A 15,066-nucleotide genomic window follows, 5' to 3' on the forward strand; every position below is an offset into this window, starting at 1 on the left:
TAAAAATACAAATTTTAATTCAAAACATTTAGTGTATTTACAATAGAAAGCTTCTGTCTAGTCAAAGGACAAGAGATTTTAAAAAAATCCACATTCACAAATGTGTGGACAACCTGCACCTGACGCAGGCTTATTGCTTTTTGCTGCTTCAACTTCACCCAGGGTAACAATACCCATGAGAAAGGAATACTGAGAGCCTCGAGATGGTACCCAAGCAGCGCTCACAGAATGGAGGCCAGGAAGTAGTGTAAATTTATTGAACAGCTACTAAAATATCTATTTATATATATATATATATGTACACATACACAGTCCCATTTGCAGTTAGGTCAGATTCAGCAAATCATTTAGAGGAAAAAAAAAAAAAAAAAAAAGCAGACAGAAGCCTGCTGACCGGTGTGGAAGCACAGATTTGCAGAGGCACTCATATTACCAGGTACGTAGGTACCTCCTCACCCACACGGACACATGCATTCTTTTCCACTCTGCACTAGGACAAATGCAGGCAGGTGTTTTGTTAATGCTGTCTTATATGGTTTCTACACGCAGAAAAAAAAAAAAAAAAAAAAAAAAAAAAACATTAGAAAAAGCACCGACCATTTCATCTGACCCCTTGGCTCAGAATCCTTATTCCTCTTGCACCAGCGGGCAATGGGAGGTGTGGAAAGGATAATGTCACCCTGTTTCACACAGAGCCACCCCTTCTGAATCTCTGCAACTTCTGCCACAGTGAGAGGGCTGAAGGTACAGCACTTTGTTAACCAGCTGATACCAAAAGGGTGCAGTCCTCTCCCACTCCCAGAAATAGGCATGTCCTCCCACAACTTCCCTTCCGTCAGATTTCACAATCAAATGGCTGCAATGTGAGCCAGCTTAACTGTCTGATATTGCAGAAAAATAGATCTGCAAGAAGAGAGCAAGCATTCTAGCATTTGAACAGCCAGCTCAACCAAGTCACCCTCCAAGTTAGCCTGCTGTATGCTGGGTGAAGCTCCTGTTCCAGCGACAACTTGTCTGTAGAGTAGCTGAGCTATCAAGTCACTCTGAGCTCCTGTTTTCACCTTGGTCTGAGTCTGCATGCCACTTCCTTTATGAGGTGCTTTCCCTTTTTGGGAAAGGAGTTGTTGCAGAGGTCTTTCTTGGTTGAAAAGGCATTGAACTCGGTGGTTGCAAACAAACCTTGGCCTTCCTCCAGCATAATCTGCTGCTGTCTCCAACAAACCCATTTAAGGAGGGTTAGAAAGATAGGGAGGCATAGGAAAGGGGAGACAAGGAAAGGAAGGGAGATGTGATCCTCTCTCAACAGTCACAGCAAGGGGGACTAAAGTAGAAATATATCAAAGATGGCTGTGGACGCTGCAAGGTTGAGGCGAGTTCTGGTTTAGCAAAGCCACCTGAATAGCTTCACTGCAGCCACTCAGCTCCATCTGGTTGAGAACACAGCTGATACGCTCCACAGTTGCAGCACGGCCCATCTGCAGTTTCCACAGTCTGAGCATTTCATACTGGGCATCTCGTAAACGCCGATGCTCCAGCTCAATTCGCTCTATATCATAGTCACTCAGCCCCAGCCGCCTCACGAACTCTTTCCATCGAGATGGCGGGACGTGATCCACCACGGTGTAGAGGATAGCAGGATCTGGGAGAAGAGAAGAAACAAAGTGTGAGAACCAGGATTTTGCAGCCTCAAGGGGAATGTCAGTCATTGAAAGGCTAGATGGTGCCTTGGGACTGTGCATTGGCCCCTCGTGTTCAGGTCTTCAGCAGGGTAGTTGCACAGGCTCACGTGATGTCCAGACTCCCTCTTATCCCTCAGAAAACAATGTGATATTTCCCTATGCACTTGTATAAGGTTATGAGCAGAGTTAAGCATACATATTCAGGGCTTTGCTGCTACACAATCCTTCCCTCCACCCCCAAAAAAAAAAAAAAAAAAAGCTCCATATCACCATCCCAGAGGGATTAGGACTGATGCCATGACAGCATCTATGAGAATCTATTTTGCTGGTAGCAAAAAAAAGGCAAAAGGAAAGCCTTGCGTTGATGTTTAACATTTACAGACTCGCAGGGTCTGGGTGTGTTTATTTGTATTGTGCCATGCATGAAGTATGCACGCAGGTCACGCACACCTGGTAAGCTTTCATACATCCTCCCAGCCACATCTGCATAATCAAGTCCTGGTTTGCCTAGCGAGGGATGGGGGAGTTTCACTTACTGTCTGGAAGCTGCGTCTTCCTGGCGGGTCTGACACAGTCTGGTAGCTCATGTGAACTTTGTGGCAGGGGTGCAGATGGTGGCACCGCATTCACCAACAATTCTGTTTCCTTCTGGGCCTCAGGAAGGATAGAAATTGCACTCCTTTTAACCTCAACCTGAAAGAGACATTGCGTTAGTCCAGAATCACCCACAGCACCCATCTCCTGCAAGGAATCACTAGCTTTATATACAAAAATGTAGCAAAGATAGGTAGGGAGCAGGTGATGAGGTTTTAATTCTTCCAACATGTCTTGTTTGAGCAGAAGGTACTAACCATTTATTTCCTGAGGAGATTTTTATTTGTTTTCAATCATAAAAATGGCAGTCTGGAAGAAATAATTTTTTGCAAAAATCAAGTAAGCCTGGGACCCCAAATCATTTGTATGTCAAATGACCTGTGGAAAACCTTCCTGGACTATTGCTTGGGCCCTCTTAATTGGGGAAGAACAGTGGACCTAAGGAAACATTGTAAAGCAGTACTCAGGGGCTTCTGGGTTCAAGATCTAAAGCAAAATAAAATTACTTCAATTCTCTCAACTTGGGGCATATAGAGAAAAAAAGGCATTAAGGATCAGCTGTCTCAAAAAACAATGCTTCCAGAAAAAAAAATGAACAGAGACAGAAGTTTGAAAAGCATCCCCTAGCAGAGAGGTAGTAAAATGTTAATGGATCCACCCTCTGGAATGAAAAACTTTTGAATTAAACAACCCTGTTACTCAACTTATTTAAAAACACAAGGCCTGAGAACAGCCCACGGGGAGCAACATTACTCCGGATTCCAGGTTAACATGGTTGAAAAAGGAAGGGAAGCTCTTATAAACATCATCTTGCTCACCTCAGATACTGGTTCCTTGCTCGTTTGCAGTGAAGAAACTTAAAAGAAAAAAAGAAAGAAAGCAGAAGTTATTTTCACTTCCTCTCTTCCCAGAGAAAACAGGAAAACAGCTCACGATCCTGACCTCAAAAGGTTTTATAGCAAAATGCTCATCTCCCAGCAACGAGCTCACATGCACTTCCAGTCACAGCACAGCAGCAGAGCTGCAAGAACTGCATCAACAAGCTTGCCATGTTGAGTTTTCACATTCCTCTGGCCTTGCAGCAAGGCAGAGTAATGGGATCCCACTGTTTCCCTCACACACGTGTGCACACATCCATTCACCCAGCAGAGTGATGTCCATCGCAATGAATGTCATGGCAGATGCTGCTGTACTCACCACAGGAGTAGAAAGAAGAGGCTATCCCATTTTCCTGAACCAGCTTCACTACTTTATTTACAACGTAGAGGACAGTGATAACTCCAAATATTGCAACAATGATGCCAAGGACGAGGTTCCCATCTGGACAAAAAGAAGAGGGCAAATGAGTGAGAGACCAAGAAAGGAGGAGTTAAATATTGGAGAAAGAATAGTAACTGAGCACATGCAAATGCCAATGAGAAAAATAATAATGATTTGAAAGGGAAGAGAAAGTAATGGGTTGACAGGTGTCAACAGAACAAAAGCCCACACTGGAAAGATTCCATTGTCTCCCAGTTTCCCCAGTACTCACTCAGCCCAGATGAATTTGGTGAGGTAGTCACTGGGCTGTGACATTGCGAGCATTCTTCTCCAGAGCAGCTGAAAGAGCAAATCAGAGAGATATGAGCGTGCATGAAACGAGACACCAGCCATTTGCACAATCCTAAATAACAGACAAATCAAGATGAGCCTGCAAAGCAGAGCAACGCGGTGTGCCTAGTGACTGCGGGTCCTCAGTGGTTCACCATGATGCCACGTGGAGAGGGCCAGAGCGGAGGACACCACCAATTGCCCCAGAAAGCCAGAATTTTATAAAATCGAGACGGACAAAACCTTGAGAAAAATTCCCTCCCCACTGTGGGACTTGCATCTGCTCTCTCTCCTACTTAATGGAGGCTCACACACAGAGGAAAAAAAAGCTCACCTGTTGCAATGCTTGCAAGTGTTATCAAATGCCAGGTAGAACATAGGCTTACACCTGCAAATCGTGTTTCTGTTTTTTGAACCTGCAGAGAAAAGAAGAAACTGTTGCCATAATCTGGACAGAGAAGAGAAGAAAACAAAAAGGGAAGAATTCATTTTGAGATGGGTGGGAGATTATTCTTCTTAGAGCCTGGAGAATTGCTATTGGAGAAGAGAAAGAAAATTCGGTCTGTTTTTGAGGATGGGTTTGGGGGAGGGCAAAAATAAGTAAATAAAAACAAAGGTGAGGGTATCACTGTCCTGGTAGGTCAGAGACCTCTGTAGAGGTTGGGAAAGGGAATAAAGTCCCGGTGCAGCTGAGACTGGCCTGATGGATAAGGATAGTTCCAGTACAAAAGGGGGAAAAGTCACCCTAGTTCAAGCATGACAGGAAGGGGAAATCGCAGTAGTTAGGCAAAAATGAGGAAGATGTGGTCCCCGAGCAGCTGGGACTGGTGAGGAAGTCCGTTTGGGGCAGGGAGAAATCACTTCAAGCCATGGGACAGACACATCCACTCTTGTGATCTGCTGTGCCCTGAGTGTAAGTGATGAGCAAGCTCTTGCTTTTCAGCGAGTCACAGCACGGACACTGGAAAAAAAGACGTGGGAAGAAGGAGGCAAGAGTAGTGAGGGAAGGACACAGGTACATGAAGGGAGGGAAAAGAAACGAGAGTAAGCAGCATACATTTTGTGGCAAGTGAGCGACAGGACTAAAACAGTTCTACATCAGACAGGAGGGGAGGAAATTGCTCAAGGACACTGCAAGCTGATGACCCTTGAGGACAGGTGTAAGCATGGGAAACTGACAAAAATCACTGAACGCCAGAGGGAATGTGTTCACCAGGGAGACAATAAAACTCACGGTAAGCAGGGTAAGAGGTGTTGAAGGGGACAGGAAAACAGAATTTGCAAGGAAGAGGGGATAGCTTCAGGACAACAACCTCGGGAGCATTCAAGAGACATGCGCAGAGCTGGACTTCAGCCCAAATTGGAGCTGCAGATGTCTATCCTAGTGGCAGCTGCTTATAGGTACATCTGTACTCGAGCCGTACTTGAGTATGCCGTACTCACAGTTGGCAATAATCCCATTGGGGCACAGGCTGCAGTTCTTACAGTAGAAGACATAAGCGTCGCCATCCTGATATTGATTCTTCCGACAGCCACATACAGTGTCGTGCTTTGGGGTGCACGGGGTCACTACTATCTGACTGAGCTCTGAGGAAAGAAAAAAAAAAGTGACTATTCCAACCTCACCTTCAGCTGAGACCACCATTACAATGACAGGTATTATTAGCCCCCAATCTAAACCCACCCAAAAAAATGCTGCAACTCACCTGTACGACACTGTTTACACTGGTAGCACTTAGACATGGTGTTGTCAACAGCTGTGAATGTGCCATTAGCACATGGAAGACAGACGGGTGCCTGGTCAGCCCGTTCACAGTCTTTTGCCTTGTAGGTACCTGCAACAAAAATCACTTAGCAGAGATCTGACAGGAAGACAAATGTGTTATCTTAGGGAGGCTGGGAGTCACTGGCTACTCAGAGAAACCCTGGAGCTGACAGGGTAAGGACTGAATACTCCTCCTCTCACCAGCACAGAGGAAGAGAAGAGACAGTGAGTAAGAATTTCTACCAAGGAAAGGGAGTTTGGATGTAGCTTTAAGACAGAGTTTGAGAGAGCAGGACAGAGGAATGCCTCTGAGGCAAAGGCCATCATTAATGTACTTATTCTATAGTAACGTACCTGCATGGCACCTCATGCAGCAGTGAGTCTCATTGGGATGTAGGTATTGTCCAAGCTGACAGTGCACCTCCCTCTTCTCTCTCCTCAAGGGGCTAAAGGGATCTCTTCTATCCAAAGCCACCCGGCGGGCTTGCAGTGTATATGGCACTGGAGCAATTTCTACAGATTCCTCCATCAACATGCAGACGAATGTTAAGATTACCTGTAAATACAGAGTGAGAAAAAGAGAGAGAAAGAAAAAAAACAGGGTTAGAAAGCCTCATATTGCCTGACGGGCTGCGCAGCTGACTTTAGCCCTTATGATTAAGGATTATTGTAACAGTGCTTTCGACTGACTTGACCAATTCAGATATCAGGACCTCCAACTGACAAAAGAGCAAGGGAGGGAGATTATTTAGGGGAAAGAAAAAAAAAAAATCAAAGCCATGCCTGTCACCAGTGTTATTAATATGCCACACAGCAGCCAATATGCCAGACAATGATAAGCTGTTTGTATATAGAGCAACTGCTGTCTGTGATGTTCAGTTTGAGGATGGAATGCATTGAAAATGCTGCAGCTTGCAAGAAAGTTACTCAAGAGCAAAGGAATGTTTCATTAAGGGAACACAGCAAGTCGGTCCGTCCAGAAACTGTTCCAGGGAGAAGAATGCATCCAGTACTTGCAGTTCCACTGAATAAATAAACCAGATGGCAAGTTTGGAATAAAAAGGCAGAGGATGATCTCACAGCAATATGAAGTACTGACAGGCTTCCAAAACTTTTTTTTGAGCAAGCCTGCCCAAGAGCAGTGGGAAAGTTAGGTTTTCAACTTCTCCCCAACAAACACACTTTTTTTTTTTTTTAACTGACACTGTTAGCATCCAGCCTGAAAAGTCTGCCACAAAGCTGTAAATTTTTTATTTATTTTTTTTTCACTCCTTTAAGATTTTCTTGCCAGTTTTAATTTTGAAGATGACTGCTGTCAAGAATATTAACATAAATATTAAGGTTGGTCTGACTGCATTACGACTGTAAGTGTGTGTACACACCGGGAACAACAGCAGAGCAAAGAGGGAGTTAAAAGAACAGTGGGTATTGGTAACGAAGGACACCATTCCCTGGACACCATTCCCAGCAGTAAGATTGAGAAATATGCTGTTAATGTCACGGCCAAAAGGTCTACGCTCTGCTAAGACCACAGCATAGATGACTCATCGACAAAAGACCCTGCACGGGAGGATGTAAGAAGATTGCAGCACAGCACATGAACAAATCCGTTGCCTGTTGGCCCAGCTGAAAAACAGACCCTAAACGTATATTTCAAGCATGCATTCAGACAAGTTAAAAACTAAAAACAACAAAATAAAAAGGGGGGGAAAAGAAAAACCGGGAAACAACCTGGCGCAAGATTTGCAGAGCTTGAATTCAGCAAGATCCTACAGCAAAGATCCCATACCAGCTGATGACTCCTGAAGGCCATGAAGCACTTGTCCAAAAACTAGTTTGCAGTGCCACAAAGAGCCCCAGCAGCATGGTAAAGACTTGATGGCCAGCATCCATCATCCTCTGCATCACACAAGTGACCTGGCCACATCACCTGGACGTGCACATGTTGGTGCTTCTGAGGGTGTTGGAGAGAGCGTGTGCCTATGTAGTCTATGCATCAGGCAGTAAGAATGCATAAAAATCAACTTGTGTTTTTTTTCTTCAAATAAATACCTCTTCTCCTGTCCATACAACCTCACACTGAGTTTTATTGCGCTAACTTCCCTGCAACGTCTTCCCAGCTTGCATTTATGAAAGCGGTGAGGTACCTGGCTGTAGAGGCACAGCTACAGAGCTCTGTTTTCTTTGTGCTTCCTTGGCTAGGAGAGCTGTAGCAAAAGAAAAGCAAACCAAAGAGGGTAAACCACAACGCCGATACCAGTTTTGTGGTTGCAGTCTTCAGAAAGGGCACGAAAAATGAGATGGCTGTGACAGCTCCATGCTGCCCTGTTTCTCTCTCAATATTGAAGCATTGTAGGAGAAAGCAACGCCCATGAAAGCCTTTTAAAACTTTAAGAATAAGTCTTTGCAACTCTGACAAGGCAATAAACCCATTTTTTTCCCAAGAATTTCAGAGCGCTTTGTCATGCAACACATATCTTCAACATACCAGATGCTAAAACGGTGAACAGGAAAGGAAAAAAAAAAAAAAAAAAAAAGAATCACATATTTAAATAGCTGTCGTTTCAGATGTAATTAGCTGACCGCAGGATAAATGCAAGCAGTCCAACACTACGTAAGAAAAAAAAAAAAAAAAAAAAAAAAACTTGTTTCGGCAGCTGACAGTCTTACAAGATTGATTGCCTACAGGAAAATGGGTAAAAGATCATTTACACAGATGGTCTGACAATAACAGTAAAAAATAAATAAAAAAAAAAAAAGATTCTCTAGCCAATGATAAATCCTCTAACAAGGGAATATATGCAGCTGGCCCCAAAGTCAAACAGGCCAGTAATGTAAACAAGGGAGGAAAGCATCGCAGACCAAGCCAAAAGCGCATACAAGCTTGGTCAGAAACATCTCCAGAAAGAAAAAGAAATCGAAAACACCTTTCCTGATTTATTTTTAATTAGATTAAGTGAAAGTGTGTCTATATGTGTAATCAAACCAGAATCAGCACATTCATTATTACTGATTGAAATCTGAGGAATGAAGAGTCAGACCACAGAAGATGACTCACAACCAATGACTTGGCCTTTCAGAAAAAACATTCACACAGGAAAAAAACCACCATTTTAAGCAGCTCCCAAACCGTTCAGCTGTTAACACTAGGTTATACCCGTGATAAACTTAGTAGAGTTGAGAAAATACACGAAATTATCAAGCACCAAAGCCTCGAGGCACAGATAGCAGGTCACCAAGGCAGAGTTTAGAGGTTTTGTACAACAGAAGCAAAATGATTTGCCATCACTGAATTCACAGCTCTCGGCTCCAGCTCTGCTTGCCAGGAGAGAACGAGCAGCCACGAAGCTGTGCTGCTCAGAAAAATGGGCAGCCTGGATTACCAAAGCCAAATGATAATTCAAACCACCAAACCACATCATGCACACCGGTGATTCATGTTTTTAGTTAGCGGGGACTGCCCAGGAAAAAAGAGTCAGCAGAAACTCGAGGCTTCACTTCTGAAAGTGCTGCAGAAATAAACAAAACATTGAGGATGAAAACAAGCACCGTTTCCTCAAGCCACCCCATTCCTCTGGGTGACAGCTGCGTATCCCCAAATCACATGGGAGGCAACCCTCACTCCTTTTCACACCTCCAAGCACTTACTGGCTGATAGCTATGGTCAAGAGGGCCTTGGAGAGGGTCATGATGGAGACGAATCGTGTAAGGAACAAGATTGCCCTCTCCCAGAAAGCCCAGAGGTGTCAGCAAAAGGGGAAGGCCACTCGGAGAAAGCAAACTGGGTGGGAAGGAGGGGATCAGGCAGGTGAGACCTGACTCCTGCCCCCACAATCGGTGCCTTGAGACCCTGCCATCAGTGCACATCAGCTAGCAGGAACGAAATACTTGCTGGAGCAGACACTTGGGTATGAATATCCCAAACAACCCAAACAGCATTGCTCACCACCCAGCAAGTGCTTAAAATACCCCACATTAATAACATCCAGAGCTTACATCTCCATAATACAGAAGCATTAGGCTGAAAATTTCAGAATAAAACAATTTGATAAATCCAGAGGCACTGCTGAAATGCAGAGACTGGGAGGCTTACTCCTTTTTTGTACACATCTAACATACTGAACGTGTAACAAAGCTTTTGCCTCCAAAAACTTATTCGACTGCTTTTCTCAAGGCAAGCTTCCATTTTGCAAATTCCACTTGTAAGCTAATGAAATACCTGCAAATAAAAGGCAGTGCAAGCCATCAGAATTTCTCAAATACTTCTTAACATATACTGTATATTTCTTTCTAATGAGGATGAAGCTTTCTTTTGCTTTAGGGCTCAGCAGGATTATACATCGACACACAAGCAACCTACGTGTCAGCCAGCGGTTAGCCCTCAGTGAGTCATAAAAATTTGCAGGCTTGGAAGTTTGGAAGCAAATAGAGAAAATTTCTTTTTCTGAAAAGAAATCAGGGTGCAGGATTAGCCTTGCATTGTTTGGTTGCTTCATCCATTTCCAAAAGCTCTCTGAGGCTGCAGTTTTTAGTTTGCTATGTGAAGATGCACGGGAAACCAGAACTTCTCCTTTAAGCATTGAGAAATGTGTATTAAAGCAACATTTACAGGAAGCTTTTCTCATTGCTCACTAAAACCTGGAAAGGTCAAAAGAAGGATACAAGAGCTAATATTAAAATAATCCTCTGTTTTATGAAGATTGGAGAGCAGAATACTACATCGTAGGCCTTGCCTAAAACCAGGAGACTGAGAAGAGCTTTTACACTAAGGGAAGCCTTAGAAATCTTATTGAAAAATGTGTATGTCAATAAAGACCATGAACTTCACATCCTAAGATGTGTTCACATAGTATGGCTGCAAAGCTGGGCACCAGCCCTTGGCCCTTGCATGAGGTGAGCTGCAGCCACGCTCACGCCCCTTGTCAGTGATTCACTCGGTGGATGCTTTAAGCTTCAGGTGATTGCCACACACCAAGTGTGATTCATTCGATCTGACTTACTCCTGTTTGCTTTAAGAGAAAAACATAGCTTTGTGATCCTCGTTCTGCTGTCAGGTTCCCAAGCCTGCAAGAGAAGGGCCCCTGTTCCCAGGCATTCAAGAGAAGCTGGTGGCTATATCCAAGGGGCAAGGCTAACGTTGTAACACAAAATGCCTTGCTGTGTGCCAAACAAAAGCAAGGCCGTCTTGTGATGACTAAAGAAATAGATAAGAGGGAGAAAAATGACAATATTTAGCCCAAATGACGATTTTTTAACCCAAATAATAACGCTAATGCAAAAAAAAAAAAAATTAATTAAAAAGCAAGGGAAAGGCACCCAAACTGACAATACTGCTTACTTGTGAGAACTGAAATTACCACATAATTCATATCGGCACAGGCCCAGATAACAGCATGCTTCATTTGGCTGGAAGTAGACAGTCATCAAGAATACAAATTAAAATTGGATTAATAAGCAGATAAAAAAAATTGAAAGAGTCTGGTTGGACAAAGCAATCAGAAATGCAATCAGATGCTGTGGACGATTAGGAAAGGATTGGAGAACAAAACAGAGAGCGCTGGTACGTCAACATGTAAATCCATTCAGATCTTGTACCTGGAATCCAGATAACCGTACTGGTCTCCAGTCCTGAGAACATAATTATCTTACTTTAAATTGATACATAAATTATAAAAAGAATGGTGATCAGTGGTACAGAATGGCTGCCATAAGAGGAATGGCTAAAAACACTGGTCTGTAGAAGAGGCAACCAAGCACAGGATAATCCAGAGGGCCCCCACGTCATGAATGCCATGAGGAAGACAAACTAAGGTGGCTGGAGATGAGCAGGGATGGCTGTTCTCTTTCTCTTCCAAAGAAAGAACTAACTGGCATCACCCGAAACATGCAGGGGCCAGGTTCAAACCAAACACAGCAAGGTAGTTGTGTGGCCAACATGTAGGTGAGGTGCGGGGCTCCCTGATATAGCACTGGGGTGCCAGAAGTGTGCCTGGGCTCCAGAAGCGCCCATCACATCCCTCAGAAGGAGAAACACACACAGGGCTCCCGAATACAAAGACACCATTATGACTCCGAAGTTTCTACAATCACAATTCCCTGGAAGCTGGGAAAGTGGTTTTATAGTTCACTACTTGCCAGGCTTACCATGGTCTGAAACCCTCATCAGAGGCCTGCTGCTGGCCTCATAAATCTGGACTGCCTTTAACAAATGAAACCACCCTTATATATAAACTTATTTTTTAAATGAGACAGGAAACACACTGGCTCAGTGAAGGCAGCTGCCATTTTTTTTCTTCTGTAAAAGCTGGAAGGGCAGGGTGAAAACACAACGGACAAGGAAATTATGCTAAGGACATGCAGAAAGAGAGAAAGCACAGGAACAAATCACAGGAAATTCTGAAGAATCAGAGGAAACAGAAAAGAATCAGAACACCAGAACAGAGGCATCAAGGAAGTAAGAAAAGCCACGAGGGCAAACGTGGAAGGATATGGAAAGTAAATGGAAGACAGGAGGGCATGCAACAGAGCAGGAATTGTAACATTAATAAAAATAGTATGGTTTTATGGAAAGGACGTGGACTATCTGGAATGAGTGTGTGGTGTCATTAAGAACTTGAAATGACCCCATGCAAACGGGCAGGGAAAAAATGTCCTGAAAAAGAAATCCTACAAAAGGGCGCTCTTCCTCTAACATATTATTAAGTCCTTTAAAATCTAAATGCGAGTGACTTCACGTGTCCTGTCTAGGTCCCAAGATGTACATGACCCACAGCTGGGGTTAAGGCAAGGAGCGCTCCCAGCCCGCAGCTTTGGTTGCGTTGCCTCGCCGGCACCAGTTGTGTAACTGGCTTCCGAAAGCTTCCACGTGCAGAAAACTTCTGGAAGAAGATGGCTTTGAGATGGGGAAACACGAGTGTCTGGCGGCAAATGAAGGAGTTACCCGGCGTTATAAGGCTAGAGGAGCCAAGTTCAAGCCTCTGTCACTAGAAAGCTCGGGTATTTGGGGATAAGCAGGTCGGTCTCGCAAGCTCTGTGCCAGAATGTAAAGCTGTGAGATGCTGTTTAAATATAGACAGGCCAGAAGCTGCAGGACAGGCTGACTTTCAGCCTGAACATACGGAACAACTCCCCAGAGACAGCCAAACCCGCATCGCCGCGGTATCACCACACGCCTGTCCTCCACCCCCAGCTGTCAGCCTAGTCACAAAACTGTCCGATCCCTTAAAAAAAAAAAAAAAAAAACTTTTCTCCTTTGAAATCGCAAAAACCCGCTGTGGGAGCACTCCCCCGGCTCGGGTCCCCGCCTGAGGGCTCCCGGCCGCCTCTCCCTGAGGGAACCGCGGCACCACCGGGCTCCGGCCCCCGGGGCTGCCCGGAGCCGGCCCCTCGCTAGGCGGGGAGGGGAGCTCAGGGGCTCCGGGAACCCGCCGGCCGTTCCCGTAAATCCAGCGGCGTTATCCCTGAGTCAGGAGAAATCCCGGAAACACCACCGGGGACGCCAGCCCCGGCCCCACACCTCCCGCTGCCTTTTCCCCCCTTGAGGGAGAAAATGGCTCCCCCGGGGCACGGCGAGCCCCCGGGCAGCGCCGAGCGGGACCCCGAGGGGAGGCAGCCCCGACACCGGGCGCGGTCCCAGGACACACGGAGACCTCCCCCGCAGCCCCTCGGACCCCACCAGCCCCTCAGCTCCGGGGCTGCCCGCAGCCGAGCCCCGCCGTGCACTTACCGTGCATAGCGAGCTGCGGGGCAGCGCCGCGCCGGGCATGGCTCTGCCGCCCGCTACGTCCCCATGGCAGGGTCCCGGCGATCAGAGAAGCGGCCCCAGCCCAGCCCAGCCCAGATCAGCTCAAATCAACCCAGCCCAAACCCGGGCGGAGCTGCACGGAGCAAGCCCGGCCCGGCTCCCGCTTCCTGCCGCAGGCAGCGCTCGGCGGCTGCGAGAAGGGCGGCCCCGACCCCCCGGGCCGCCCCCGGGGGCGGGCAGCCGGGGCTCGGCTCCCGGTTAGGGCTCAGTTCCCTGTTAGGGTTCGGCTCCCGGTTAGGGTTCGGCTCCCTTTTAGGGCTCCCGGGACAGCTTTAGCTCTGAAGGCATCGGGCAAAGTCCAGCGCGGGCGGCGGAGGCGGCTGCGCGCCGCCGGGGTGCCTGCCTGCACGCTTGTTCCTTAAAAATCGGAGCTCGGTGGCGTGTGACCGAAACTGCCGGAAAACACACGGAAAAGGAGGCTTGCTGTAATCTTAACATTTCCTGACACACAACCGTTTCGGCCTTACTTAGCGCAGGTTCGTGTGGAGCTGCAGCCTGCAGCTGTAAGGGAACTCGTTGCCCCTTAACTGCATTGTAAGCACACAAGTACTTTTAAGAAATGCATTTATCAGCCCAAAGTAGCATATTTAGAGTGTATACGCCCTGTAGCTTTTAATTTAAAACATGTTTTCCTGTACATTTCAATGAAGCAGCTGCAGGGGCGGTGGGAAGTAATGTGACGATGCAGCGTAGGCAGTGAGCTCTGCTTAATACGTGCTTCTAAAGGTAGTGTGTTAAATATAATGAAAAATAACGTATACAGTGAGGAATAAGTGGCTAAATGATGAAGACCTCTATTTTATTTGCTGCCCCTAAGACCTCGCCCTCATGTTGCGGAACTATTTCTTCTTTTGAGGTAACTTTTATTCATTGTGCATGTTAGGTATCTGCTCCTGCCCCTTGCCTGCTGAGGATGACCAGCGTTGGCCATTGCTACTTCAAGAGATGGGTGTCATGAGCAGGAGGGACCACAAGTGGACAGCTGCTGCACCCAGTTATCAGGGACAGGGACAGTCTGCCACGGGGAGGGTTTGTGACAGGGCACCGTCCTCCCATTTTCTGCAGTTACCTCTGTGCTGCACTCAGAGGTCTTTCCATTGAGCTACTAAGCTTTGGTTTGGAAGAACATTCCCGTTTCACATGCAGAAGCCCCAGACGTGCATAAAACCAACACTGGGCCTTCCTTGAATTGTTTCAGATGAAACCAAACACCTCCACGCTCCTGTTTTTACTCTGGTTTTGCTTATCTGCTGTACAGAAGCCAGCGCAGCTTCATGGCTCCATTTCTTCAGCCTCTGGCTGGTCAGCAGGGCTGGAGATGGCCAGGCTGCCTTTTACCTGGCAGCAGCCACCTCCAGGGGTAGGGATGGAAGAGGTTCACCAAGTTTTGCCTGGCTCGTCCCCTTGCCTTGACCGAGAACAGCACAAAAGCAGTTCCTAAAGGGAGAGGTGGAACTAGAGGGGGGGGGAACCACAGCTCTCACGGAGCGATCACATTCACCTCACACCACCACACGAGTGCACGAGGCATCGCTCTGCACGGCCCTTGGGCCTTCCAAAAACAAAACAAGCTTAAAAACAACAACACCAATGTCAGAAAAACTTCCCCACCCCGCAAGCCTCCACACACGGGG

At 46.3% G+C, this 15,066-nt stretch overlaps 1 protein-coding gene across 1 annotated transcript; it reads right to left on the reverse strand.

Annotated features, from left to right (window-relative positions):
• TNFRSF1A (TNF receptor superfamily member 1A) lies at positions 1-13,782 on the reverse strand. The gene is made up of 10 exons (XM_068698540.1): positions 13,355-13,782; positions 5,983-6,184; positions 5,570-5,698; positions 5,307-5,450; positions 4,198-4,279; positions 3,805-3,872; positions 3,471-3,593; positions 3,092-3,129; positions 2,216-2,372; positions 1-1,639 (listed from the first exon to the last, which is right to left on the reverse strand). The coding sequence occupies exons 1-10, from the start codon at positions 13,391-13,393 to the stop codon at positions 1,338-1,340; spliced, it is 1,284 nt and encodes a 427-aa protein (XP_068554641.1). The 5' UTR covers positions 13,394-13,782; the 3' UTR covers positions 1-1,337.
• Positions 13,783-15,066: the final 1,284 nt, after the last annotated feature.

This window comes from Anas acuta, chromosome 1 (assembly GCF_963932015.1).
Source record: "Anas acuta chromosome 1, bAnaAcu1.1, whole genome shotgun sequence".
NCBI classification, from domain to species: Eukaryota; Metazoa; Chordata; class Aves; order Anseriformes; family Anatidae; genus Anas; species Anas acuta.